Genomic DNA, 27,542 nt, shown 5'->3' with positions numbered 1-27,542 from the left:
CCAATCACAGCGCACACGTTCGTGACGTATTTATCTTGTCATATTCCACTTTCGTTTCTGGTTGCGACCAAATTACGGGAAGATAATTAATTCAGATATTAACTGGCATCTAATGTTATATACTGTAATTACGAGTGAAATGAAATCTTTACACGTAAATGGAAAATAAAACTACAACAACTACATACACGTGGCGGGCGGACCTCGCTCGGACGGCGCGTTCGAAATGTTGTCGTGAATTTTTCAACCAAGAAATGAGAGATTTCTTAAACTTCATGTAATCTATTAATAATAATTACTTCTCAAAAATCTGTTTCTATTTAAGGGAAATCACATTGCACTCAGTGACAGTGACACTGTTTCGTGCTGGTGACTGACGGTGGTGACTGGTGGTGACTGGTGGTGACTGGTGGTGACTGGTGGTGACTGGTGGTGACCATGGCGGGGCTGAATGCGGAATTGCAGGAGTATTTAGCGCAGTCGAAGAGCGGAAGGCAAAGCCAGGACAATGGAAAGTCGAACTCGGTTACAGGATCCTCGTGGTTCGGGTCATCGCGTCCATGGAGCCGCCAGGCTGGTCCTGAGGTCACACAAGCTCCTGCGGGATGGCTCGCCCAGGCTCAGACCGACATGTTCCTACCGAACCTGGTAATGATGAGAGACCCAGGGGGGGAGGAGAGGTGAAAGGAGGGGAGAGGTGGGAGGTGTAGGAGAGGGGAAAGGAGGGGAGAGGTGGGAGGTGTGGGAGAGGTGAGGTGAGAGGGGAGGGAGGAGGAGGAGGGGTGGTGAGGAGGAGGAGGAGGGTGGTGAGGAGGAGGAGGAGGAGGGGAGGTGAGGAGGAGGAGGAGGGTGGTGAGGAGGAGGAGGAGGAGGAGGAGGGGGAGGAGGAGGAGGAGGAGGGGTGGGGGGAGGAGGAGGAGGGGTGGGGGAGGAGGAGGAGGAGGAGGAGGGGTGGGGGGAGGCGGAGGAGGAGGAGGAGGAGGAGGGGTGGGGGAGGCGGAGGAGGAGGTGTAGGAGAGGTGGGGGGAAGGGAGGTGAGGTGGGGGAAGGGAGGAGAGGTGGGGGGAAGGGAGGAGAGGTGGGGGAAGGGGAGGAGGGGTGGGGGAGGGGAGGAGAGGTGGGAGGGGGAGGGGAGGAGAGGTGGGAGGGGGAGGGGAGGAGAGGTGGGAGGGGAGGGGAAGGAGAGGTGGGAGGGGAGGGGAAGGAGAGGTGGGAGGGGAGGGGAAGGAGAGGTGGGAGGGGTAGGGGGAGGAGAGGTGGGAGGGGGGAGATAGGAGAGGTGGGAGGGGGAGATAGGAGAGGTGGGAGGTGGGGAGATAGGAGAGGTGGGAGGGGAGGGGAGATAGGAGAGGTGGGGAGGAGAGGTGGGAGGGGTGGGGAGATAGGAGAGGTAGGAGGGGTGGGGAGGATAGAGGTGGGAGGGGTGGGGGAGGAGAGGAGAGGAGAGGTGGGAGGGGGAGGGGAGGGGAAATAGGAGAGGTGGGAGGGTGGGGAGATAGGAGAGGTGGGAGGGGTGGGGAGGTAAGAGAGGTGGGGGATAGAGGTGGAAGGAGGTGTTATTGTGAGACCTGAAGTTAAAGTAACTTTGTTATTAATTTGATCCCTCAACTCCCTGTGATTAACTTTCTTACCTTTGAACAATCTTTATACAACTTTGCTTTCACCCGAATGGAGCTACCAATGACTTTCTTACATCTGGTGACAAGAAGCCATGAATTGACCCGTTTCAATCTTCAAATTATGGGAAGACCCTTGGTATTTATGTCAAAGCCCGATGTTGGATTAACGGTTAAGGTGGCTGGCTTAAGATCTTAGGGGTCTTGTGTTTGAGCCCCCTGTGGACCGTTGAAATAACACCAGGTTGGTTGACTCGGCCTGTCATCCTTCCAAGGTTGCCAAAATGAGTACCAGCGATACAGGAAACGGGGACACTGCATGAGGGGCGCAGCCATGGGCTGCATACAAAATAATAATAATAATAATAATTTGTATGATATGTATTCTGGGTTCTTAAAAGTCTGCTTGGAGAAATGATCAGTCATCATACAAGTGTGACATGATGGTGAAGTGTTATCACACCTTAACTTTTAGCGATCTGGCTGGGTTCAATTCCTGACCAGGCAGGATAAGGAATCTATGTGGGCGTTAAGCGGGGTGTTCCATCTGTTCGCGTTGGTGGACTTTAAAGATGCTAACTGTGTCTTTCACAAAGAGTGGGCGAGATATCTCCACTCTGAACAAATTACAAATGCCTCCCCAAATCTGCTTCTGTCGAACATTTATAGGCTTGGCCAACCTGTTCATGGAAGACTTGTGCCAAACTTCCCCCATGGCCATTCTTACAAAGGTGGGATTAATTCAAGGTAGTAGTAGTCATAGTTGTACTCCTGAACAGCACAGCTAAGTATTACTTGTCGTGATTGATTTATTAAATTTTTTTCCACATGAACTGTTACGTCACTAATCCATTGTTCCAATGTTGTCGAACTTTGGTATTTTAATAATCGAGATGTTCATGGAAGGGTTGAGTTTCATTTTCTGTATTGTTGGAATGTTTGCATTTTAGTCGAAGAAGCAGCGGATTCTCGGCTTTGTGGGTTGCTTGGTGATGGCGTCGTTCTGCTTTACGCTGGTATTGCACTCTGATTAGCTCACGTCATGACCTCAAATAAACATTCCACCGTCCCGTGTTCACCGGACCCACCTTCCATCAACAACATGCTTTTATTTCTTGCATTGCTATACTTATTCATTATGGACACAAACTCTGCTTCACCAAACGTGATTCACTTTCAAGATCCACGCACTGCCATCATCATTGATTTACAACTCGGTGTACTTATTCCTATAAAATAGGATTTGAACACCAAGTTTCCAAATTTCTCTAATTAGTGGATTGTTCTTCAAATTTATTTGATTTGAATCTTTAAGCTTTGGGTGCCCAAAGTGCTGAAGGCATAATGTTCTTGGATTGTGATGATTTTGTTACAATGATAACACAAGCCACTGATTTTTTTTTATATATATATATATATATATATATATATATATATATATATATATATATATTTTGTTTTGCCAAACTTGGTGCAAAAGACATATCTGTTGCCGCATTTGCATCAAATTTTACTTCCTAGTTTTTCATTCGTTCCTTCAACATTAATTAAAATTAACAGATTTTTGTAATTGAGTTGCCCAATTGGTTGTTTGTCTTTTTCTTTCCTTTTTAAAATTAATTTATTTATTTTTGCAGTCATGGATTGATTTGATTTGAACAATAAATTGTTTGTAATAAATTTGTGACGATTTGTAAATTTCTTCCTCTCCTACAGGCTGGGCTTTATGCGCCATTCATTCTACTGAAAGCACGGAAGTTTGCTCTTCTCTACTCACTCGGCAGTTTATTTGTGATTAGCAGGTAAACAAATCTCCGAGATGACCAATGGTAGACATGACCAATTGTACTTTAACAGGCAGCTCAATGGTAGCTTGCCTACTTTCTAAGCACTGGTTCTATATTCTGTGTCGGAGTGGTGACCCGTCCAGGATTGTGCCCAATAGCTAAAGAGACTGCTTAAAGGTTCCATGACACCCAAAAGTACTGAAATTGCATATATATATATATATATATATATATATATATATATATATATATATATATATATATGTATATGTATATATGTATATGTCCTATCGGAGTTTTTCATCGTGATTTCAGATCTGACAATTTTTTTTCACAATACTCATTCTGTAAAATGTAAAGTTAAAAAAAATAAACCTCTTTGGGAATGCCCTTAAAAATTCTGCCAAAATCTACTGAAAGGGGTGACGAAAATCTACGAAATCTAACCCACATGATGTCATCTCCAGAACGACAAAGGCTGCACGTAAGTTACTTGGGTTGGTGGTCTACGTGATTCTATTGGCTTCCTGTGTGTTTCCACATTCGATTGATCGACTCAATCACTTCGTTCATTTCTGCTTTAAAAAAATCAAACATTTGGTTTTGAATAATGGATGGCATGGACTTTGATTTGTCTGGTAACGACAGTGAGTGTGAGAGAAATGAAGGATTTTGATCTGAATCAGATGGAGAATTGTTGGATAGCGTAGTCGTGGGAGGTGAAGTTCAGGCAGCTGGAAATGGAATACGGCCTTACCAATACCAGTTCGAGCCTGAAGCAGGACAAGCAGAGGAAACTGGCGATGAAATTCCCGGCGTTCATGATGATCAGGAGGACATCAAAGGAAGACTTGACAATAACAACTGGTTAGACTAAATCCTATTCGTAATTCAATAATGTAAATTCGACTTGCATACTGCTCGATATCAGAAATATTTTAGTGAGGTGACGTGACCAGCACAGCGCAGCGGACATGTTGCACCGTGGTGAATGAATCGCAAGGCCAGCGCATGTCATCAGCCGTATCTCTCCGCGCATAAAGCGAAGCAATCTCGCTGTCCGGATACGATGAAAACTTGTGTGCAGAGCACACCTTGTGACACAATTGTCTAGAGTAGTCTGATAAATCTGACGTTCTGTTGCATTTTTATTTATTTTCTTCCTACTGTCGTCATGTAGCGCCAGTAGGAAACAATGAAGAAAAGAGAATAATAAAAGAAAGCTACAGCACGTCAGATTTGTCGGACGAACGACGGGTTTATCAGACTAGTCTAGACTCTTGAGTTGACAAGTAACTTGTATTAGCATGCACACAATGTAAGAGTCCCGAGGCTATGAGGCCGTGTAATAGGAGTATCAGGGATTTGAGGAAGCGTGAAGTGGGCATTTTGTCAGATATCCAAATGGACATTTATTGACGTCATTATTTTTTTATCTTGGGTGGGCATGGGTATTCCTGTATTGTTACTTGTTGTTTGTAAGCTTCATTGCAAGGGTATACACATTACACAAGTCAACAAGAAGATTTCTTTTCTGTTGCCATTTTCATTTCTTTGTGCAGGTCTGCTCATTATCTTTGCACTATATGTACATATAATAATTGAATTTTTTTAATATTTTGGGCAAATTACCATGTGCAGTCAGTATTAATTTGTTTACAGTATTGCAAAAAGTGTATTCATTTATGTGCCGGTGCAAACTGTATTATTCTGACCCACTTGTACAGTTACAAAATATACTCCTCATGTGCTTTTACAAAGCATGTTGCCTACCCGATACCTTTGTCGATGTGTCAGAGAAGCAGGGACGTTCATTATCCGAAGCGAACCCTACCCTACCAGGCATGCAGTTGACCTTTGTGAAAACGTTGAGATTTTAAAGAGCATATTGTCCTCGGTGTATAGATTTTTTTTTTTTTTGCTGCCACCAGAAACATGCTGCATCACCAATATTGTCTTAAATTAGAAAATTCTGAAATGAATTATGCTTGCTCCCTAATTAAAAAAGTGATTCACATGCCAACGGCCTTGGTGAAAGTGCATGTACAACAACAGTGCTGTTAGCTTGCCTCCACTTGTAATTTATTTCTCATAACTTAGACGTAGCAATACCAACTGGACATTCATTCATCAGAAGACTATCAGTGAGATAGCAAACACATGTGCACAATGCATTTGTCCGTACTTTATACGGCGCGCGACATCTAATCAATCCACTCTGTGCGAGTCGCGTTCTGGAGATGACGTCAACAGTCACGTGACGTGCGGTTCGCTGAACTCAACTTTTTTGAGGGGCGGGGCATAGCAAGTTGTGAAAGGTACTAGAAATGTTTGAAATATTGGTCTAATTATCCCGTTGTTGATTTTAAAAAAGAAACATGGGTGATTTCTTCACTGGGAAGGTCAAGTTAAAATATAAAAAATAAAAAAACCATCTTGCCAAAAGGTGACCACGTGTGACTTCTTTAAGGTCACACTGAGGTGAACAGAGTTGCGATCCACCAGGAGCGACTCCTTGAGGAATATCTGCCTACGAGAGATTCCGATGAGAATCGTTCTACAGAGTAACCATGAAAAATATGCGTTTGCCTCATAACGTCACCAAATGACGTTATAATGTCTCAAGCTTGATATATCTAGAAAGCACTCATCGAGGTGTTCAATTTGAGGTACCACACGATATGGTTCCTAAAACTTGAAAATTTGACCTTGGGGTCAAATATGTTTGACCTCAGGCACTAACCATGAAGGTCAAGGCCAATCGCCACCAAAAATTAATCAGCTGAGCGCCAGACCATGAACTATATTCCCATGAAATTTGAAGACGATCCGATCAAAATTACTCAAAAAATAAGTGTTTCGTCGACTCCCCTGATTTGTGACAAAGTGACCTTGACCTTTGACCTTGACCTTCAAAATTTTGTGCACTGAAAGGGACCTCTATAGGCCTCTGATATGCGAAGTTACAAAAATTCCCAATGATAACTGTGCTCTGCAGAATTTTTTATACGTGATTACAGACAAACAAACAAACAAACAAACAAACAAACAAAAAAAAACATGCAAGCTGACTAACATATCTTGCAAAAACTTCATTTTGGCAAGATAATAACCAGAAAGTTTTGAGTGTCATGGGACCTTTAAGCAGCACCAACGCTCTGCACAGAGTATGGTCCCAATGTCCTCCTCCTGTTCTATATTCGATCTTCATGCTTTGGAACCGATTGTAAACTGCCTTTTGCGCTGCAATTTGGAGGATGATATTTTGGAGTGAATTTTAAGCTGGTTAGCCGATGTCGTGGGTGAGCTGCATTGTAAATAAAAGGTTTTTATGGCATTTTGTGTGAAAAGCAGTCACCCCTGCTAAATCGACTCAAAAGGGGATAAGAATTAGGTGGACGACATCCTCCCTTTTGACCTTTTAAGATCATTTTTTAAATCACCTGAGGTCGAATCATGAATTTTGGGGTTTTTACTGAACTGTCATGTTTTTTTTTTTTTTGTTTTTTTTTCTGAGGAAAATCAGCACTGCTGGCTTTATATGTGCCTATTCTCTCCACCAAAGCGTACACACTTTCCAATTTATTGTAAGTTGAGAACTGCATCTTTTACAAGGTACAAAATATAATGAACTCTCACGGTGAGGATCACAAACATGGCTGCCTCATGGTTCCATCTACTTTCCAAGTCTGACTATCTAGCCCTCTTTCAGATGAAAGTTTGCCTCCAATACCATTTCTAATCTAGCTACATCCACTTGATGGTTTTATGACCTTGTGTCTCTGGGCCAAAACAATTAAAGGCCTGTTTTTCCGCTCGGTCATCGTTTGCAATTCGCTCGATGTTGCAGCAGTTTTTTTTGTTGTGTTTTTTTTTTTGCAGAAGAAATTGTGTGCAGTCAATGTTGATTTGACCTCAAAATGCCATAAAATGTTTTTCTACCACCCTTTAGTCAGGGTAGCTGTCACATTATTACCGATGGAAAATAGAAAATCTTGTGATTATATTTATCTCTGCTACCGAAGGTGGACGGAGGTTATGTTTTCACCCATGTGTGTCTGTCTGTCTCTCTGTGAGCAGGATATTTCAAAAAGTTATGGAAGGATTCGGATAAAATTTGGTGGACATGTTGGCTGTGTGACGAGGACAAATTGATTTGGTTTTGGTGAAGATTAGAATCCGATTAAAAAAAATTTTTTTATGTGATTCTTCACCATTGAGTCTTCTTCTTCTTTCGGCTGCTCCCGTTAGGGGTCGCCACAGTGGATCATTCGTATGATCCGCATAGTGATTTGGCTTAGTTTTTACTCCGGATGCCCTTCCTGACGCAACCCTGGTCGCCTCTTACGACACAGGGATATGGTACACCTATTCTAACCGGGGCATACACTGGGCCCAGTTACACTGGTACTCACTTCTTCACCATTGAGTGGGATTCCTCTCACTACATCCCACTACATAGAGGTTTTGTTTTCACCCCTGTCTGTCTCTCTGTCTGTGAGCAGGGTATCTCAAAAAGTTGTGGACGAATTTGAACAAAATTTGGTGGACAGGTTGGATGTATGGCAAAGGCGACCTGATTTGATTTTGGTTAAGATCCAGATCTGGATTCGACAATTTTTAAGTGATTCTTCACCATTGGGAGATGGGGCCAAAATCGATTATATATAGCATGATATTTCAAAAAGTTGTGGATAGAATATAACAAATGTTGTTGGATGATTTGGGTAGGTGACAATAATATGCCACTTAGATTTTGGTTAAGGAATGGATGCAGATCTGGCCCATCAGTGCATACAAAGCGTAAACTGTTCAGCCTGGCGGAGGTGTGCGCTCCACCGAGTGCAGTTCTAATTTGTATACAGTACTATATTTGGACTTGTATATCATTCCTGTAGCCAACAAATACCGATTTCAATACATTCACAAGGTATTCATTACCCCAACACACGAAGCAATTGGTTCGCTCTGTCTGTCTCCGAATGAGGAATTACTGGACTTCAATTGAATGCTGTAGTTTGAACAGTGTGGAATACAAATTACTTTCTTTGAACTTTGAAAAACTTCTTCCGGTTTAGCAATACTGTACTTGGACAAAATAGTATGTAATTTTACACCATCTCGACAAATCAAATTTTCCCCTCGTCACTCAGCGTTGGGGGGGGGGGGGATTTTCTTCCTTCCCTTGATTGCTGCAGGAGTCTCTGCTTCTAACACTGCCGTTGCATACTTGTACTGCACAAGAACAGAACTCTAGCTAATGTGAAAAAACTAGCAACAAAACAAAAACTATGGCACTTCGGTGGAACTTGTTTCAAAAGCCATTAATTAGACATATTGGCCGATGTATATTACAGGTTTCGGCTTGTGTCAATGTATAGCCTTTGAGGTATGAGCGCCAACACATTACGGACGGACAGACTGACAGACACCGACGTGAATTTTAAAGTTTTTCGTTTAAAAACTCAATAATGTGGAAATGGAGGTTGCTGAAATTTAGAGCATATCACCGAGATGTACAAAGGGTTTGCTTCTGAAATTTGCGGACAGTTTCATCCAGGAGAAGCCAGAAACGAATTTTCATTCCCCATATTAAAGTTGCTTACGGAGAACCCGTCCCATGTCAGGGGAGGGAAGCGTTGAGCCTCCTTTGATTTCTGTAAATGGTATGTGAAGGCTAGTTTGTGGATGTTAAAATCCTACGCTTGTCCTTCGTGAAGAGTAGGCGAGCTATTTCCGGCACCCTGCACGAATTACTAATTCCTGTGCTAAACTTGGTCAAACATCAGACCTCGCCAGCTGGTTCGTGAGATTTGGGCCAAGCTTTCCCCGGCCTAATCCCCACAAGAACATAGGAATAATTGTGGACATTAAAGAAGGATGTGGAGGCTACACAAATTGTCCTCTCTCGGTATAATTTCTTTCCATGGCCTTGTCTTCTTGAGAGTTGGACATTTTTTTTTTGTGTGTATCTTTCGATGTTGATGTGTGTGTTCATACTTTACCTGTTTTTAGCTTCTTACCTGGATTTGGCATCTTTTTTTGAGTTTCCCAGTCTGGAATGGTCTCTTTCTCAAACTCATTCATTGTATTCCTTTGTAATCCCATTTACCTTCAAGAGAAATATTATTGTATGTCATCTGCAAGCTGTAATGAAGAATGTAACCAAATGGACTGTTCATGATTTCTCTGATGGCAGCTTCTCTTTGCTGTGGGGCCCGATGAACCACATGAGGCATCTGTGCTCCAACCAGAGACTACCCTTTACCTCGGCATACTTTGGCTCCATGTTCCTGACTTTGTATGCTGCACTTTGGGTATGGTATGCTGAAACTGCGATTGTATCGCCTCAACATGGTGTGGTATTATGTGATTGATTAGGGCTTTGGTCTTTCAAACAATCGTTCCATCGACTCGCTCTTAAGTTTCTTACAATAGAATTGTGATCTTTGTCCAGATATTCCAAGCCTGGTGGTGGCTTAATGGTTAAAGTGGCTGCCTTAAGATCTTCGGGTCTTGAGTTTGAGCCCCTATCAGCCATTAAATAAGACCCGGTGGGTTGACTCAGCCTGTCATCCTTCTGAAGTCAGCAACATGAGTACCAGCTTACTGGAAATGGGGCACTGCATCAACAACACAGCCGTGTTCTCAGTAATAATGCAACTGGCAACTACAGGCTGCAAACAAAATAATAATAATAATATTGTACTTGGTCTTAACTTGGCCCGAACTTTCCTTCGGAATTTATTGAATGTGGAGGCATTGGCTGCTAAATTGGGTGTTTTTACTCTGTTTGTCCGGGGAGAGGGGACAAGGGTCTCCATCGCCTTTTTGGTGAGGCTCGTTTAGGCCGCCTGTCCCCTCTTCCCTTAGATGAACTCGAAGGTGTGCCCTGGTATTTCTCCTCCTCGTTTTTGGTTCAGACACCAGTTGGGCTTCCCGCCAAGCCTCATCGAATACCTCCTCGTCATCCCAATGCGGTTTTGCCCTCACGGGATTATTATCCCAATGGAAAGTGACTGGTTGGGCCGAACGTCTGTGCACCCCCATTCCCTTCTGACTGGAATTCTTTCGCACAGTATGCACATTGGTTGGTCAGTCAGATGGACGGGCGGACACTTGGACACATGGAAGGTCACTCACTCACTCACTCGGTCAGTCGGACGAATATTGGACGGTCAACAGTATGACACTGTCTGACACACGCAGAGGCAACACGGGGGTCCCATGCAATTGTATGGGTTACATGATCCTGAGATAACGAGGGGGGCCCCCCTCATGACCAATTGTGGTTCACAATATTTTGAGACGAGGCCCCCGACGGTGGGGTCCCCCACTTTGCTGACAAAACGTATCAACTTGTGAGTGGTGATAAACACAGTGCAAAGGGAATGCTCCATCTCAAAGAAAGAAAGCACTGTGACGTCATGAATCGATTTAAAAAAAAAAATGTTTTCCCCTGATGTGTAACTAGACTGGACTATTACAAGATTCAGGAGTGAGGCAAGTAGAGAAAGCAAGTGGAATAATAACTATTTTTAATGCATACAAATGCAACACTAATCGTAATAACAATTTGTACAATTCCTCATGTTGATACTTATCGATATAGTTTAGCAAATTCACACTGCAATTTATTGTACAATCACAAAACACAACTCATTTGTAAATGGACTTACCCATGCACACAGCAGAACGTTGTGTTTTTTTTTTTGTTTTTGTTTTTTTAATCGGAGCACCTGCCCCAAGGATGAAATGAAACTACCCCAGTGATGCTGAAAAGCGAAGAATAGCTTTACAAAAGGTGAAAAGGGTTGAAAAATCACCCGGAACTGACTTTTTTTTTGTTGCACAAGTGGGAGAACAGGAAAAGAATCCTAGGTCCAGCACATATGAGGTGTGTCCAGTTTCCAAGCAGCCAGCGAGCGCTTGCTATGCCAACCATTCCTTATCGGTTTTGAGTGGAGTGCTTGCTTGAGTGATTAAGCCACTTGGCCAGCGCTCCAGAAGAAACTTGGTGACTAAATACACCTCTGCAAGTTTGGGGTGTGTTCCATGACCAACAAGAAGGGCACTCGGTAGAGCGCAGGCCTCCGCCACGTAATGCCTGATCCACGAGAACATATCGGGCCCAATACATTTTTCAAATATCATGCTATATATCGTTTTTTGCCCTATCTCTTTATGGTGAAGAATCACTTTATAAGTTAAATAATTCTCGTATCCGGATTCGGATCTTCACCAAAATCAAATAAATTTGTCGTGGTCCCACACCCAACACCTCCACCAAGTTTCGTCCGAATCTGTCCACAACTTTTTCAGATATCGTGCTACATATCATTTGTGCCCCTATCTCTCAATGGTGAAGAATCACTTAAAAATTCCAGTAGTCGGATCCGGATCTTCACTAAAATCTAATCAGTTCATCCTTGTCACACATCCAACCTGCCCACCGAATTTCATCCAGATCGGTCCACAACCTTTTGAGATATCCTGCACACACACACACACACACACACACACACACACACACACACACACACACACACACACACACACACACACACACACACACACACACACACACACACACACACACACACACACACACACACACACACAATCTCTATCCACCTTCAGTGATGGGGGTAATCAGCTTGGAGAGCACTCTCGAAGTGGCTGAAGCACTCAAGCAAGCTTCCACCAAAACCATTGATAAGGAATGGCTGAATCTGGATCCAGATCTGATAATTGCCTCTGCCACCAAAAGTGAAGGAGGGTGTTTTCACCCCTCTGCCTGTTTGTGACTTGCAAAATCAAAGATTTTCAAGTGTATTGTTTAGTCGATTTTGTGTTTGTGTTTCTCTGTCTGTTTATCGCCGACAGGTCACAATTTTAAACCGATCTTCATGAAACTTTACCACATGAGAGTTTGTCATAAGGAAGAATCCTTTTGTTTTTGAGGTCAAAAGGTCAATATAGGCCAAAGGTTAACAACTAATGTGGTGTTTCTAAAATCCTCAATTTTCATTCCATTGACTTGAAATTTGAAGAGGATTTATATTTCAGGTTTATGAATTAAACCACTAATTATTTTTTTAGGTCTACATAGGCCACATTTCCAAAATTATCAATTGTCATTCAATTGACTTGAAATTTGAAGAGGATATATATTTCAGGTTACTGAATTAAACCACTAATTATTTTTTGAGGTCTACATAGGCCACATTTCCAAAATTATCAATTGTCATTCGATTGACTTGAAATTTGAAGAGGATTTATATTTCAGGTTACTGAATTAAACCACGAATTATTTTTTTAGGTCTACATAGGCCACATTTCCAAAATTATCAATTGTCATTCGATTGACTTGAAATTTGAAGAGGAGTTGCACATTTGGTCATTGAATTGAACCACCAAATATTTTTGAGGTGAAATTTGTTTCGTGGATTTTGCAAGTGTCGTGCTCTGCATGATGTCGATGTCTTGTTTGTTTTTCTGTCTGTCTTTGTTTGTTTGTCTGTGCGCAGGATATCTCAAAAAGTTGTGGACCAATCTGGATGAAATTTGGTTGGCAGGTTGGGTGTGTGACAAGGACGAACTGATTCAATTTTAGTGAAGATCTGGATCCGGATCCAACTACTAGAATTTTTAAGCGATTCTTCACCATTGAGCGATAGGCCAAAAGTTATATATAGCACGATATCTCAAAAAGTTGTGGACAGATTCGGACAAAATTGTGGACACGTTGGGTGTGTGACAAGGAAGAAATAATTCAATTTTGGTGACGGTCTAAATCCGGATACGGCAACTAGAATTTTTAAAGTGATTCTTCATTGAGAGATTAAGGCTAAACTAAAATATGACACGATATCTCAAAAAGTTGTGGATGGATTTGGATGAAACTTGATGGACGTGTGTGTGTGTGTGTGTGTGTGTGTGTGTGTGTGTGTGTGTGTGTGTGTGTGTGTGTGTGTGTGTGTGTGTGTGTGTGTGTGTGTGTGTGTGTGTGTGTGTGTGTGTGTGTGTGTGTGTGTGTGTGTGTGTGAGACAAGGAATAAATAATTCGATTTTGGTGAAGATCCGAATCTGGATCTGGATACGAGAATTATTTAATTTTTAAAATGATTTTTCACCATTGAGAGATTGGGCCAAAAATGATATGTAGCATGATAGTTCAAAAATGTAATGGCCTCGATTATGTTCTTGTGGATCAGGAATTGCGTGGCGGAGGTATGCGCTCCACCGAGTGCCCTTCTCGCTACTTTGGTCATTTGAAGCGGCCTTGGAAAAATCACCCCACCTTCATAACTTGAAGTTGTTACAGCCTTTGCCATATAACCCATACTCCCCTTGGCATGCTTAGTTGGTGGAGATTGCATAAGTAACAACCGAATACATCGACATCAGACGGATGCCAGATTGACGGCTCACAGAGGCTCCACTGGGTCACTGTTACGTTTTTCATGTGACCCCCAAATGACTAACACCGTCACTGGACACAATGAGTGGTGGCATGCCTGCATATGCTCATTATGCGTAAATAAGCAATCTGGAGGGATCTAACTATGGGAATGGAGAGGGTTCATCCAGACCCGTCGCAAACCCAACCACTGCTTTGTCTGGGTAGCCCAACTCTCACCAGGATGGAGGCAGTGGTTCTCAGCTTTGCTTTTGTCACAATTCATAGTTGACCAGTAAAACAAATAAGAATAGTGATATTTCAAGGGATATGTCGCACTATTCGCTCACTGCTCAGTCATTATTGAGGCACGAAGACTAATTGGATTGATTTTTCTTTTGTTTTTTTTTTTTGGATGACATGTTTGAGAGAGGTTGGAATGTGCAACTTTTCGTGTAAACCAAAAAATATGCTTGATTCTTGTTGTGTGTACATTTGCTTTTTATGATGCAGTGGTGTTTCATTTGATCTGAGAATGATGGATCAATGCCAGTTGAACTTTAGAGAAAAACGATTCACCACACTATTCCCACGTTTGTAAACCTAAAAATAAAATTAACCGCTGTACAGTCTCATGGCAGAATGTGGTTTTGAGGTGGATTGCGGTATATGCAATGTTTCTATTTGTTCCTGGTAGAACTGACCCTACTGATCATAAATGAGCCAGGTGCCAAGCTGGCAGCATTTGGGATTTTTTTTTTTTTTAATTGAAGAATTTAAAATGTCCACCACCAAAATACCTTTCTTCCAATAACTTGGCCTATATCAGACATAGAGACTTGAGTTTGATGGCAAAACCCATTTTTAAAGGTCTTGGAATGCAATAAAAGGTATCACTCGGGTCCACAATGTCATTATCAACATTTTCCAAGCTGTATTCATCCATTAAAAATATCTAAATTCATGCTGACACAATGCGATGTTGACCCTATTATCACTCAGTTTCGTCATGCACTTGTTTTTGCTGTGAAATCTAAACTGTCGGACCCTGATATTCGCGGACCCCACTTGTTCGCGGTTCATAAAATGTGACCCGCTTCCACATTCGTGGCCCTGTACTTCGCATAATCGCAGGTTTTTTTTTTGCGTTTCCTTGGATGTGTTTGTGGTGTTTTCACAGAATTTTAGATTTTCCCTCATGAATCACGAATCGCTGGGAACGTATCCCCCTTATTCCCATTGAAACAATGCCTCGACATTTGTGGCATTTTTCAGGAACGTATCCCCAGCAAATGTCGGGGTCCAACAGTATTATATTATCTTGCTCTTGTGATGTAATTATAGACAAAAACTAATCATAGCATGTACAATAATAGTAAATTGTTTTGTTATAAAATGATGCAAATTTGTAGAACGCATTTTTGTCAGTGCAAGTTACGCCATGAAGTCCTGTTTATTATGACATGTCTTGTTATCTGCATTGTGCTACTAATAGTCGTTTCAGGATCAATTGGAAAAGGAATTCCAAGGATGGACATTGCTTGTTTTACACTTTCTTCCAGATATTGATGTGGTGGTGGCTGAGAATAATGGAATGTGAAATAATTACTATGTTTCTTGTAATCGATATAACTTTGTACTGTTGGTGAAGTGTCTATTGTAGCTTTCTAATTTTAGATATGACCGTAGAATGGCAGAACAGAATTGCTTCTTGTAATCGTATTTGAACTGTAGTGGTTTTAACTATGTAGCTGTTGAACATTTATAGGCAGCCAGGAAACACAGGGGTGATAAAGTATGTGAACAATTCGAACATCATTACAGAGAAACTTGTAGGTGCTGTATGTAAAAACTGTATGTCGTCATTTCAAGAGATGTATCTCCAAACAAAGTGCAGTCGGAGTGGAACCGACCGTGAAATAAGTCATAGATCCGAAGGAAACCCATTCAACAATGCCTTTTCTGTGGAAAGAAATGTTTATCATAACAAAGGAAACTAAATTAATTGCTGCTTGCTGTGGATCACCTGCATTAGATGAGATGACAGCACTCGTGTACGAGTTGTGGTTTACCAAGATGTCCAATCGCAAACTCAGTGCACCTCCCGAGTTGAGGACTCGACCACTAACTGCAGAGAAATTCGAGGAGCATGTACACAGGGCACATCTCCAAACAGCCGTCTGCAAAGCAGCATTGGATGCAGATCCACCAGCTCTGAACCCACTTCATTATGGATGGTCATTGGACATGGTTTCTAAGATGTTGGTGCCGGTTGCGTTGCCACCAGATGTTTCCCCCACACCAGTTGAGGTGTTGAAGATGATAAGGTGTGGATGCATTTCTTCACAACCATGTTCAACATCTCGTTGCAGCTGCTCTGCAGCACAGCTGTCATGTTCCATTTTTTCTGTGCTTGTCATAGCGGTAAGGACTGCGGTAATGAACTGACCATTACTACTGTTTCAGTGGATGATGATGATGACGACGATGAACATGACGAAGAAACTTAAGTTTAGGACATTGAAAGACCTGATTGTGATGATGCATAGCATTTTGAATTTGTTACTAACGTAGCAAATTGTTTAATTTCTATCTTTCTTCCACAGTGTGGAATATAATTTGTAATATATGATGTAGCTATCTCTGAACTAGTCGTCGTGCTATATCTCAGTAGGTTTTGTATTGAGGTGAAGGTCGTGTAGAATTTAGTGCGGAAAAATGACATATCACGGCTTATGCTTTTTTAAAGTGTGGACACCATGATGGTGTTGTCGCTTATTTCCCTCACCAAAGGAGAGAGTATTGCATTTGGGTCCGTTTGTTTGTCTGTTTGTCCGCACAGAACTTTCGTGTTTTTCTCTGCAATCGTTTGTCGGATTGAGAAGAAATTTTCACCATTGGTGCGACAACTCCTGTAGAATGTTTTAATGATAATTATGATGTCATAAGTCACTTGGTGTGGCAGCCATATTGCAAAAACTTTGGACCTCTATCTCTGAAACTGCATTCAAGGAAAAAATAGAAACTTGGCAAGTTCTCCTCATGGAGAATGAATGTGATATATATATATATATATATATATATATATATATATATATATATATATATATATATATATATATATATTTGTTGTTGTTGTTGTTGTTATGATGTCATAGGGGCCCTCCTTATGACGTCGTATTTGCATATGTAAAACGCAGCATCCAATCAGTATGAAAAATTCTGAGGGTCATCTCTGGATAAAATGGTCCACAAAAAAAAGATCATGACGTCATTGGTCACGTGATTCGGCAGCCATATTGTTTTTTTTTTTTTAGAAAAAGCCTTCAAAAATCTTCTCTGAAGTGGCTGGACAGGTTGAGGCGAAACTACCACATATGATCGCCTATTCATGAGGAACAAAATGTTCACACGTATGATATCATAGGTCACATGGTTTGGCAGCCATATTGGATTTACCCTCAAACCTATAAAAACATGTCACTCAAAAGAAGTCTTGGTGAGGATCTACAATCTGATTCCTCTTTTTCTTGTTTGAAAATGAAATATCTCTGTACACATGGAAGATATGTGTTTTATATAATGCTTGGTTTTAAACAGAAATGTATATTTTTGCTGTAAATGTAGTTTTGTTTTTTTTCTTTTTTTTCTCAAAGTAGCATCAGGATGTTTGTTTTTGGGGGGTTTTTTTGCATGAAAACATTTGGAAAGTGTTGATAATGACATTGTAGACCATAGTGATTTATTTTATTTGGTTCCTATCTAGTGTGTGTGTGTGTGTGTGTGTGTGTGTGTGTGTGTGTGTGTGTGTGTGTGTGTGTGTGTGTGTGTGTGTGTGTGTGTCATACTTTTTTACTTTTTGTCTTAATTACGTATGTCTGTTCATTAATTACACACTATTGGAATGTACCTTTTGACCCTTTCGACTGCTGAGACCCCTTCAAACTTTGAAGACCCTTAAGACCCAGATGACTCAAAATAGGCAAAGTTATTGGAATGAAACGGAAGACCAAGAAGGAACCTGCAGAAGTAAAGAGCAAAGATGGAGTCATCAGGAGGAACCTGGACAGAATTCGGGTTTCAGCCGCTACTCCACAACTCTCAAACCCATCTAGGTGCAGACAAGTGAGCTGTACAGAAAATTTTCTGCAAGAATTCACTTCTCCTTGGAAAGATAGATAACAAAAAAGAGGAATAGAGAAGAAAAAGCACTAATTAGAATGATTAAAGAGAATTGTGAAAGAACAAAGATGTCGGTAAGAACCCGGACAGATAAATTTCAGCAGTTCCCCCCCCACCCCCCCCCCCCCAGGCTCAAATGCAATAATGTACATGCTACCATAGGTGCGTCAGCGGGAAAGCACAGGCCACACAACATCAGGATACGGTACAAATATATTGAAACGGAAGACCAAGAAGGAACCCGTAGAAGTTAAGAGCAAAGTTGGAGTCATGAGGAGGAACCTGGATAGGATTTGGGTTTCAGCCACTACTCCACAATCCTCAAACCCATCCCATCCATTTTGAAGTTTTCAATACAAAAAAAATTCCCAAATACAAGGGTGCCAGCCTGGCACCCAGCTGATTTATGACCAATAAGGTCAGTTCTACTAGAAACAACAACACAACATTGTATATAGCCCAACGCACGCTTTTGGGGTCTGCCATCAGACCATTCGTCTTCTTGCTGATGAAGTCGAAAATAAAATAAACGGTGAAGCCTCCTTCCTTGGGAATGAGAAAGCAGTCTGTCTGCACTGTACGGAAATATTTTGCTCCAAACAGCAAAACGAGAACAGCCTTCGTCAGTCGATGCAACAGGTGTGAGAAAGCAGTCTGTTAATAAATGAGCACTGTCATTTCATCACCATTTAACACTTACAGCTTGTAAAGAATAACTTGCACCATTATAGGTGCTGTATTGATCATGTGTCATGGTGAGAACAACTGTTCTTTAATGGCTCAGGTTACGAGGTGGAAATGGACGAATATATTTGTGCTGCAGGTTAAGAGCACAGCCCTGACTGCCGTGGGAGCTGTGGTGCAGATCATCGCTCTGCTTTGGTGAGATGTGAATCATGAGATGTCTTTATGTGTAGGCACAACAAACTTCTGACTTTTGGTGGATTTCCACTTTACTTGTGGGGTGTTACTTCAAGCTGGCCAATCAATCATTTCATTTTTTTTCCCTCCCCACCATCATTTCATCCAAAAGCAAATGTTATTTAATTTTGTCACGTGTTTGTGTTGCTTTGATATATATATATATATATATATATATATATATATATATATATATATATATATATATATATATATATATATATATATATATATATATATATATATATATATATATATATATATATATATAGTCCCGATTTCTCAATTGTCGTGCGACTGTTGCACGACATTTGCGTGACCGTCGCGCGACAGTTCCATGTGCCAAAAAAATCTCAGTTTTGTCACCTGAACATCGCGCGACATGTATGCGAACTCCAGGCAAAGTTCATCCCAAATTTCCCCGGGAGTTCGTGGGTCATTCGTGCGATATTCGTGAGACATACGCAAATGTGTTTTAGTATAAATTCAGTGTGATTCCAAGGTAAAATTATCGCTGTTTTATCGCAATTTGGTGTCTCCAACTAGTCACGAGCTGTCGCAGCCCAGTGAGATACAGGCTTAAGTTGTTGTCCCTCTCTGGAAATGGGTGATCGCCAAGACTGCAACAACTACCGAGGGGTGACGCTGCTCTCAGTGCCGGGCAAGGTCTTTGCTCGGATAATTCTTGATAGGGTTCGCCACCATCTGCTTGAGCACCAGCGTCCAGAGCAGTCAGGCTTTACACCAAAGAGGTCAACGATTGACCGTATCCTTGCTCTTTGTGTCCTCACCGAACGCAGACAAGAGTTTCGGCAGGGGCTGCTTGCAGCCTATGTTGATCTCCGTAAAGCGTTCGATTCAGTGAATCGGGATGCCTCTGGAGGATTCTTGGTCTTCATGGGGTGCCACCAAAACTGATCCATCTGATGTCTGAACTCGACTCTGGTACTGAGAGTGCTATGAGATGTGGTGGTACCATCTCTGACTTATTTCCAGTTGTTACTGGAGTTCGTCAGGGGTGTGTACTGGCCCCCACACTTTTCAGCAATTGTATGGACTGGATTCTAGGGAGGATGTCAGAGAGATCAAGCTGCGGTGCATTGTTTGGGAATGTCAAGATCTCTGACCTTGATTTCGCAGATGATGCAGTCATCTTTGCAGAGGCTTTAGATATCCTTTTGGGGGCTCTCGAGGTGCTGAATGAGGAGTCGGAGCCACTGGGATTATGGGTTTCCTGGGTCAAAACTAAGATCCAGGCTTTCAATGACATCTTGGATGCTGTTGTCCTGTCTGTGCCTGTTTTTGCTGAGGATGTTGAGGTCATGGAGAGATTCACTTACCTTGGCAGTGATATTCATGTCTGCTGGCTGTGAGTGAGAGGTCAATAGACGTCTGGGTCGGGCCTGGGGAGTCATGGATTCACTGGATAATGGGGAGTGGTGCTGCCGGTACCTATGTGGGAGGACGAAAGTCTGAATGTTCAGGTCCTTGGTGCTTCCAGTTTTGCTCTATGGATGCGAGACTTGGACTCTGACCAAGGATCTGAGACGGAGACTTAATTCCTTTGGTACCAGGTCTCTTCGGAGAATCCTTGGCTGTCGCTGGTCGGATTTTCTGTCCAACGAGCGGTTGCGGAGAGACTCAAATGAGATTTGTTACCTGCATAGTCCGTGAGCATCAGCTGCGGCTGTATGGACATGTGGCTCGTTTTCCTGACGCTGATCCTGCTCACCAGATTTTCTCAGGGAGCGAGTCTCGTGAGTGGAGGAGGCCAAATGGGCCGACCACGTGCCTCGTTGTTGCAGCAGGTTGATCGGCATCTCAAGGAGATGGGGATGGGCCAGGCATCTGCCTGGGGGATGGCCAGACTGAGGTCCCTGGAGTACCGGCAGAAAGTGGACACAGCGACGCGCTGCTCTGGTGCATGCTCCCATACCTGACCTGACCTTTTTGTCCCACTGATCAGCCAACAGACACCCACAGTTTGCTCGGCTGTCCATCATCGACGGGTGGTAGTTGGTGTGACCCATAATTTGGGTTGCCTTGTCAATGGTAACCAAGGAGCGAAAATATTGCTTGGCTTGACGGTTATAATTGGCGACCATGGTTGCCTAGCAACCTGTTGGACTGTGGAGTTATCTGTGATGGGCAGACTCAGGACCGGAGGTCAGGCAAAGGTCTGAGGATCTCCCTCATGATAACCCCAAATCCCGTGTCCGTAACAATATATTTTCTCATGCCTCCATCCTCTGCCATGACATTCCTTATCCTTCAGACAGGCAGGCTGCAGCCTCTTCCCTCTTCAGACCTTGACAAAATCACAAGCTGGTCAAACATTGGAATAAGTCTTTCAATCCAGACAAATCTCACTCTCACCCTCTCTCTCTCTCTCTCCAAAAAAGACCGCATGGCAAACCCTCCCATCTATTTTCCTAACAACTCTTGAAGTTCAGTCGCTCAAACTCTTGGGTCTCGCTCTCAGCTATGATCTTTCTCTGGCAAACCACAGTTCTAAGTGTTCATTTAAAGTTAGTCACCAACTAGGCATCCTCCATCATACAAAGTCCTTCATTGACACACCTAAACTCCTATCCACCTACAAGGCCTTCATTCACAACTTCATGGAGTTGTACTCCTCCCCCCCCCCACATCCCTTATTTGTCCAAATCTCCCCCATTTTATCCTTCAACCCTGCTGTTGATGTTTCCCCCTCTTTCTGCTGTTCCTTTTGGCCTGTTGCATCCTGATCCATTCAGTGTTCTTGGTATTCCACGAGCCTCGACTGTATACAAAAAGTAATGAAATAATATTTAGATATATATTTGGGCAATGGTTGAAGGGTGATCGTTGTATACAGCGCGTGCGCTGTATACAATTGCACAGAGTTTGAAATGTCACCGGCGTCGTCTACCACGTCTCCGGTGGGTCCGGTGTCCCCCCCCCCCCACATGCCTCAAGACAGCCAATGACGGCCGTCCGGTAGATGCAGTGCGTAACCTCGACGGAAATGGCGACAATTGACGGAAATACCCGAGTATTTCAATGGAAATTTGTGAAACTAATGTGTTATATATGTGAAAAACATTTAATTTATTGCTTAACGGAAAAAAACGAAGAAACGCTCCCCTCATGTCCGAACGAACGAATGAAAGACGTCATTTCCGTCCACCATGGCATTTCGCGCCGAACGCTGAAAGGTAAGTTCTTCTTGTGCCATCATTCTCTTTAATATTAGCCATAAACAAGTGTTTCGTCATGCATTAGTAGTTGAAATTTACTTGCAACAAGAACGAAAAAAAACCCCGAAAACATCACGTTCAGGACAAGACCAATCAAGCTGAAGGAAACGATACTGTAATTGCACTGCTCCTGATTGGTCAAAGGACACCACGTGTGTTGTGTGGGCGGTGTTATGCACGAGGATTCCAGCAAACAGGACTGGACCAATCATGTTCGTGATTTACATCATGCTGCATCGCCAATCCTTGGCGGCACGTGATACCATTGGACCAATCACGTTCGGCGATGTACCTCGTGCTGCATTCTGACAAGCTCTGGATCAGAGCGAGCTTTGATTGGTCAAAGTAGTGGAGAGGCGGCGATAACCTCTGATATGGTAATGACCAAGGAGGAAAGGCGATGCGTCATTTTGATTGGTTGAAACGTGGAGGAACGCAAGGAATTCTTCTCCTCGGATCCACTTGCAATACACAGGTATCTGTTTCATAACCCAAATCACTTCACTGCGTCATTAATAATAATATTTTTCTCCTTATTTTAATTTGTACGATTTTCTTTTTTTGATCAACGTTAAAAAGCTTCTGTGACGGATTTCGACATTTTCTTCATCCGCGAGTCTTCATCGATATTTGTGAAAATTTGATTTCCGTGGGAATGTGATCTCACTGTGAACGGCTGTCCTGGTTTCATCATTCTTTTGCGGCCCCCTGCTACGCTGTATCGAACGATTTCATTCCTTCTGATATATATATATATATATATATATATATATATATATATATATATATATATATATATATATATATATATATATATATATATATATATATATATATATATATGTGTGTGCTTATCACAATAATAATAATAACAAGATTTTTACATTTCAAATATTAAGTATGCTTTTTAATTGTTTTTCAACTGAAAAAGCATAAATTGCATATTTTAACATTAGTGTACTCATTTGCTTCACCACACGCGCTGTATTGAAGGATTTCACTTGTTGGAAGAAATATTGTATCAAAAATGGCCTTGGGGAAGGAATAATTTCATTAGAGCAGCTGTATCTTTCCAGTGTGCATGTTCAGATGAGCCATTCCGTCAATTGCCACAACTAGCAGAATACCCGCCCTTCAGGCGATCTTGTTCCAAGCGTGCAAAACATTCTTCTGACGCGTACCTTTATTTGGGTGGTGTATAGGCAACCAACAGTGAACTGTATAGGCCCAAATTTTTTTTGAAAGCCAGGATATGTGCATGAAGCAAAAACATACCGACTGCTTATAATTCAAAACTCCTCACTGCACTGGAAATGTGGGGACAGGAATACTGCACTGTTATGGTCGAGACTTGTAATACCCTCTCACACCTAAAGGCAGCACCACATGATGCACATTTACATAGAGAATTTGCGTTCCCTACCCCCCACCCCCACCTCCCCAAGACCACCGGCAAAGATATAAAACACCCCTATACATTAATTGGGATTATGCTGATCTGATGTAGTAAGTCTGGATGGAATCGGCCCAGAAATGTAGGAGTAACGTGACAAACAAACACCGGTCCATGAATTATCGTGAGGATTACAATCGCTGGAGACTGAGTCCCTTTGTCATCCCTTCGATCGCTTTGTAATTTGACTTTTACACGTCTATCCTTTCCCTAATTATTTTTATTATTATTATTTTTTAAATGACATAAGCCCTGTAATTTCACTGAGCCCCAGCTGTGCCCTGATTGGACAGTTTGAATGCCTTGGCTTTCGAGATGCTTGAGTGGCCGACCTGCTGGACCAGTCAGGGCTTGCAACCTTTGGATGTGGTCAAAAGTCCTGAATCGATGGTTTTGAAGTTTCTCGACCGATGCATGTTCCTCCAATCAAAACAGGAAAGGGTTGCCGTGGTCCATTAGTGAACGGTGGAAAACAGAGCTCCACAAGTTGGTGCTGAAAGAGATGATTGATTCGATTTGGTTCAGGACATGCTACAAGGTGTATATTAGAGCAAGAGTGATTATTATTACTATTATTATTATCTTCCCATTCCTCAAGGCGACGCCATTTAGCTCTTTTGAGCCAACCTTTTCATATCTTCCACTTTAAGTGTGATGTATTCTGTCTCAATTTAGATGGTTCTTTTTAAGGTACCCTTGGATTTGCCTTTCTTCCTTTTCCCCATTGTGGTCAATTTCCATGCCTGTTTTGGCATTCTGTCATTAGAAATTATTCAGACATGTCCCAGGTATGTCCACCTCTTCCTCAAAATGGTCGTCAGTAGATGTGCGTTCGCTTTGTCTATGACGTCCTTATTTGAGATGTAGTTGAACCATCTGATGTTCAGCAGTTTCCGCAGATATCGACAGCTAAGGGAGTGGACCGGGGGGGGGGGGTTAATCTTGTGTCTGATGGTATTTTTTTTTAGTTTGGCTATCAGTGGAGTTCACAACTATAAATAATTTGACGTGAATGTGTCAGTGGATATTCCTCTGGACACGTTAGGTGTCTACCTAAGTTAGTTCACTGTTACATTTGATCTCGATCAAAGGTCAAATGAAAAATTAAAGATTCCTTGAGAAAGAGGGGGAGAGGGGAGACATCAAATGCTTCTAACTTGAGTTGTGATCTGCAAAACGTATTTCAAAGGGCACGTGACCTTTGACCTGTTTAATCTAAATTGAATCGGTTCATCTTTCTATTACAGTCCATAAGTGTGTCATGTATGGTTGTAATCTCTCAAGTGGTTCATAAGTTATTGCAGTAACACAGATTTCCAATTAAAGGACACAACCTTAGGCATTTGACCTTTGGAACCAAAATTTTTATCGGTTCATCTTTGTGTTACATTCCATAGTCATGCCAAGTTAGTTCAAAATTCCTTCAGCGGTTCACAAGTTATCACTGTCACGAAAATTTTCTGCTTTCAGCTAAAGTTCACATGAACTTTGACCCTTTGAACCCAAAAATTAAATCAGTTCATCCTTGCATCATAATACACCTTTGTACCAATTTTGTGAACCACTGAAGGGGGTTTTTTATCGGGGGACCAAAAATTTATCACGGACACATGGACAACTAGAAAGCATAATGCCTTCGCGAGGGAGGCATAAAAAAGTGATTTCTTATGGTCACCATCTCAACCAGAGACCCCCAGCACTGCGTCAAAGTTCACGTCCGCCTCACATTTTAAGTGGAAACTGGAACATACCGAAGGGAGGCGAAATATATCAAATCGGCATCTTTCCCACTTTTCACACATCATAGGCATATTTTCAGATAAAAAAATAATAATTATCTCATGTCCGTGCTCCGATTGGCTTAATTGTTATTTATTATTTGTTGTACCTATTTTGTTTGCTTAAAAAAAAAAAATTGTATTTATTCAGTTTTTATTCTTGATTTTATTCAGTTTATATCCTGTGTCTTGAAAATGCGTCAAATTTAATGGTCGTTTGAATGTTGGTTTCTTAATTGAGTTTCGGTCTCAACGCAACCGCATCTTCGGCCTCACTACTGCTCGGTGGCCTGTGGAGTTTATCTCTGGCAGGACTGGGGTAAGCAAGACCATTACTGTTACAATATAGTATGTAGATGGTACTTGTGCCCATGTGTTTATTGAGACATGAATAAACATTTCCTTTAATAATCCAAAACACATGATATTGTCCTGTCTTATAAATCGATGTGCTCATAATTATTTCATTCGTTATCATGCAGGTACATTGCAAGCTCCATACCCGGCGGACAGACTGGCCTACATTTTTTCACTGGACTCTTTACAACAGCTGTGAAGCGTGGAGTCTCCAGTGCTCTTCCAGTATGAACACACGGTTTCAACACTCGGACAAAGCCTGGAACGCCATTGCTTGCATTTGTACGTCGATTCTCAATCTTCCGGAGGTGATGACCTTTCTGAAACTGAGAACATGATCGAATGGCAGGTGTTGGCCCTTCTCAAGCAGTCGACTCTTAGGGCCCATGTGCTTTTCATGCTGTTGTGCATTGTTTGGTGATTTCTCATCATCACAGTTTGATTAATCTGCATCGTCGGCTCCTGAAATGGGAACAGGTTGCTGTCCTGTCGTGAAAATTGCTGTCCTCAGGCTGAGGCTGGGGATGATAACGATGAACGTTCTGCCTTTGTTGAGAAGCCTGTAGTAATGGATTGTTGGAAGATTTTATGCTCTTGAGCAGTCGGCGTTGACACAAAAACTCTCGAATCAAATTTTCCATGTATGACTGGAGTTTCCTTGATTTACGATTTATTCACAACGCACAGTGACCAACCGTTGTGGTGTCCTGACATATAGGTGGTCGATTTGAGCAGGACAGGTTATTTTATTTTTATTTAGCTGATTGCTATGTGAATTAATTGCTAAAAGAAAAGGTTCATTAAATGTATTTATCACTGATGGGAGTAAAAGTGGAATGGTTGTAAGTTTTTGAAATGCTTTTTCTGTAATAAAGATTTCCAAATCGGTCCCAAACTTCCTTTGGTTCTTCTGCTTGTTTCAAAAGGGAGCTTTTTGCAACCTTAATTTTTTGCTCAGATAAAGCAAATGGAGGAAAGTCGGGGGGGTAGGGGGGGACAAGCAAGTACATGTTTATTTGTTTTTTTTCCCAATTCCCAGCTTGTGGGGTGGGGGGGGGGATGAGCAGGTACATGTTTGTTTTTCCCAATTCCCAGCTTGTGGGGTGGGGGGGGGAATGAGCAGTTACATGTTTGTTTGTGTTTCCCAATTCCCAGCTTGTGGGGTGGGGGGGGGATGAGCAGGTACATGTTTTTGTTTTTCCCAATTCCCAGCTTGTGGGGTGGGGGGGGAATGAGCAGGTACATGTTTGTTTGTTTTTCCCAATTCCCAGCTTGTGGGGTGGGGGGGGGGATGAGCAGGTACATGTTTGTTTGTTTTTCCCAATTCCCAGCTTGTGGGGGGGGGGGGGACTAGCAGGTACATGTTTGGTTTTTTTCCCCCAATTCCCAGCTTGTGGGACTGACCAGCAATACTCCTGAGCCAACATCTTTCAGAAACCTATTGGCCAAACCAGACAGGAGACATTTGCAAGGAAGTTAGTCATCACAAAGTCCAGAAGGAACGATTTGCCATTGGGAGACATCCTGGTGGGAAAGTTCACAGAAGTCCTTTTGCTGAAGTGCCACAGCTGGTGAGAGGTACCAACACCTAGCCAATTGGTATGGTGACAAGTGAAACCACATATGAGGAAGAGAGTTAAGGTGAGTCATTAAACATTGGTGAGAGTGTGTGGGACTCTGGGGAAGCAGAGAGGGTGCGGGACTCTGGGGAAGCAGAGAGGGTGCGGGACTCTGGGGAAGCAGAGAGGGTGCGGGACTCTGGGGAAGCAGAGAGGGTGCGGGACTCTGGGGAAGCAGAGAGGGTGCG

General features: G+C 42.3%; 1 protein-coding gene across 3 annotated transcripts; it reads left to right on the top strand.

Annotated features, from left to right (window-relative positions):
• The first annotated feature begins 198 nt into the window (after positions 1-198).
• SFT2D3 (SFT2 domain containing 3) lies at positions 199-26,624 on the top strand. Of its 3 annotated transcripts, XM_085877659.1 has the most exons (6): positions 199-648; positions 2,567-2,632; positions 3,333-3,418; positions 9,603-9,720; positions 18,811-18,869; positions 25,861-26,624. In XM_085877659.1, the coding sequence occupies exons 1-6, from the start codon at positions 439-441 to the stop codon at positions 25,964-25,966; spliced, it is 645 nt and encodes a 214-aa protein (XP_085733785.1). In that variant the 5' UTR covers positions 199-438; the 3' UTR covers positions 25,967-26,624. The 3 variants fall into 3 exon arrangements, with proteins under 3 accessions (XP_085733785.1, XP_085733784.1, XP_085733786.1); XM_085877658.1 differs by lacking the exon at positions 18,811-18,869; XM_085877660.1 differs by lacking the exons at positions 2,567-2,632; positions 18,811-18,869.
• Positions 26,625-27,542: the final 918 nt, after the last annotated feature.

Source organism: Eptatretus burgeri, chromosome 4 (genome assembly GCF_056783735.1).
Source record: "Eptatretus burgeri isolate ZD-2024b chromosome 4, Ebu_testis_v1, whole genome shotgun sequence".
NCBI lineage: Eukaryota > Metazoa > Chordata > Myxini > Myxiniformes > Myxinidae > Eptatretus > Eptatretus burgeri.
Note: the sequence above shows the minus strand (reverse complement) of the source record. Positions and strands in the feature narration are given on the sequence as shown.

What these genes read in the sequence shown, in the direction of transcription:
- SFT2D3 (XM_085877658.1), top strand. Translation starts at nt 439, where the DNA reads ATGGCGGGGCTGAATGCGGAATTGCAGGAGTATTTAGCGCAGTCGAAG. An exon ending in CGTCGTTCTGCTTTACGCTG is followed by an intron (nt 2,633 to 3,332) that starts GTATTGCACTCT and finishes CCTCTCCTACAG; the next exon opens with GCTGGGCTTTATGCGCCATT. An exon ending in CTTTGTATGCTGCACTTTGG is followed by an intron (nt 9,721 to 25,860) that starts GTATGGTATGCT and finishes GTTATCATGCAG; the next exon opens with GTACATTGCAAGCTCCATAC.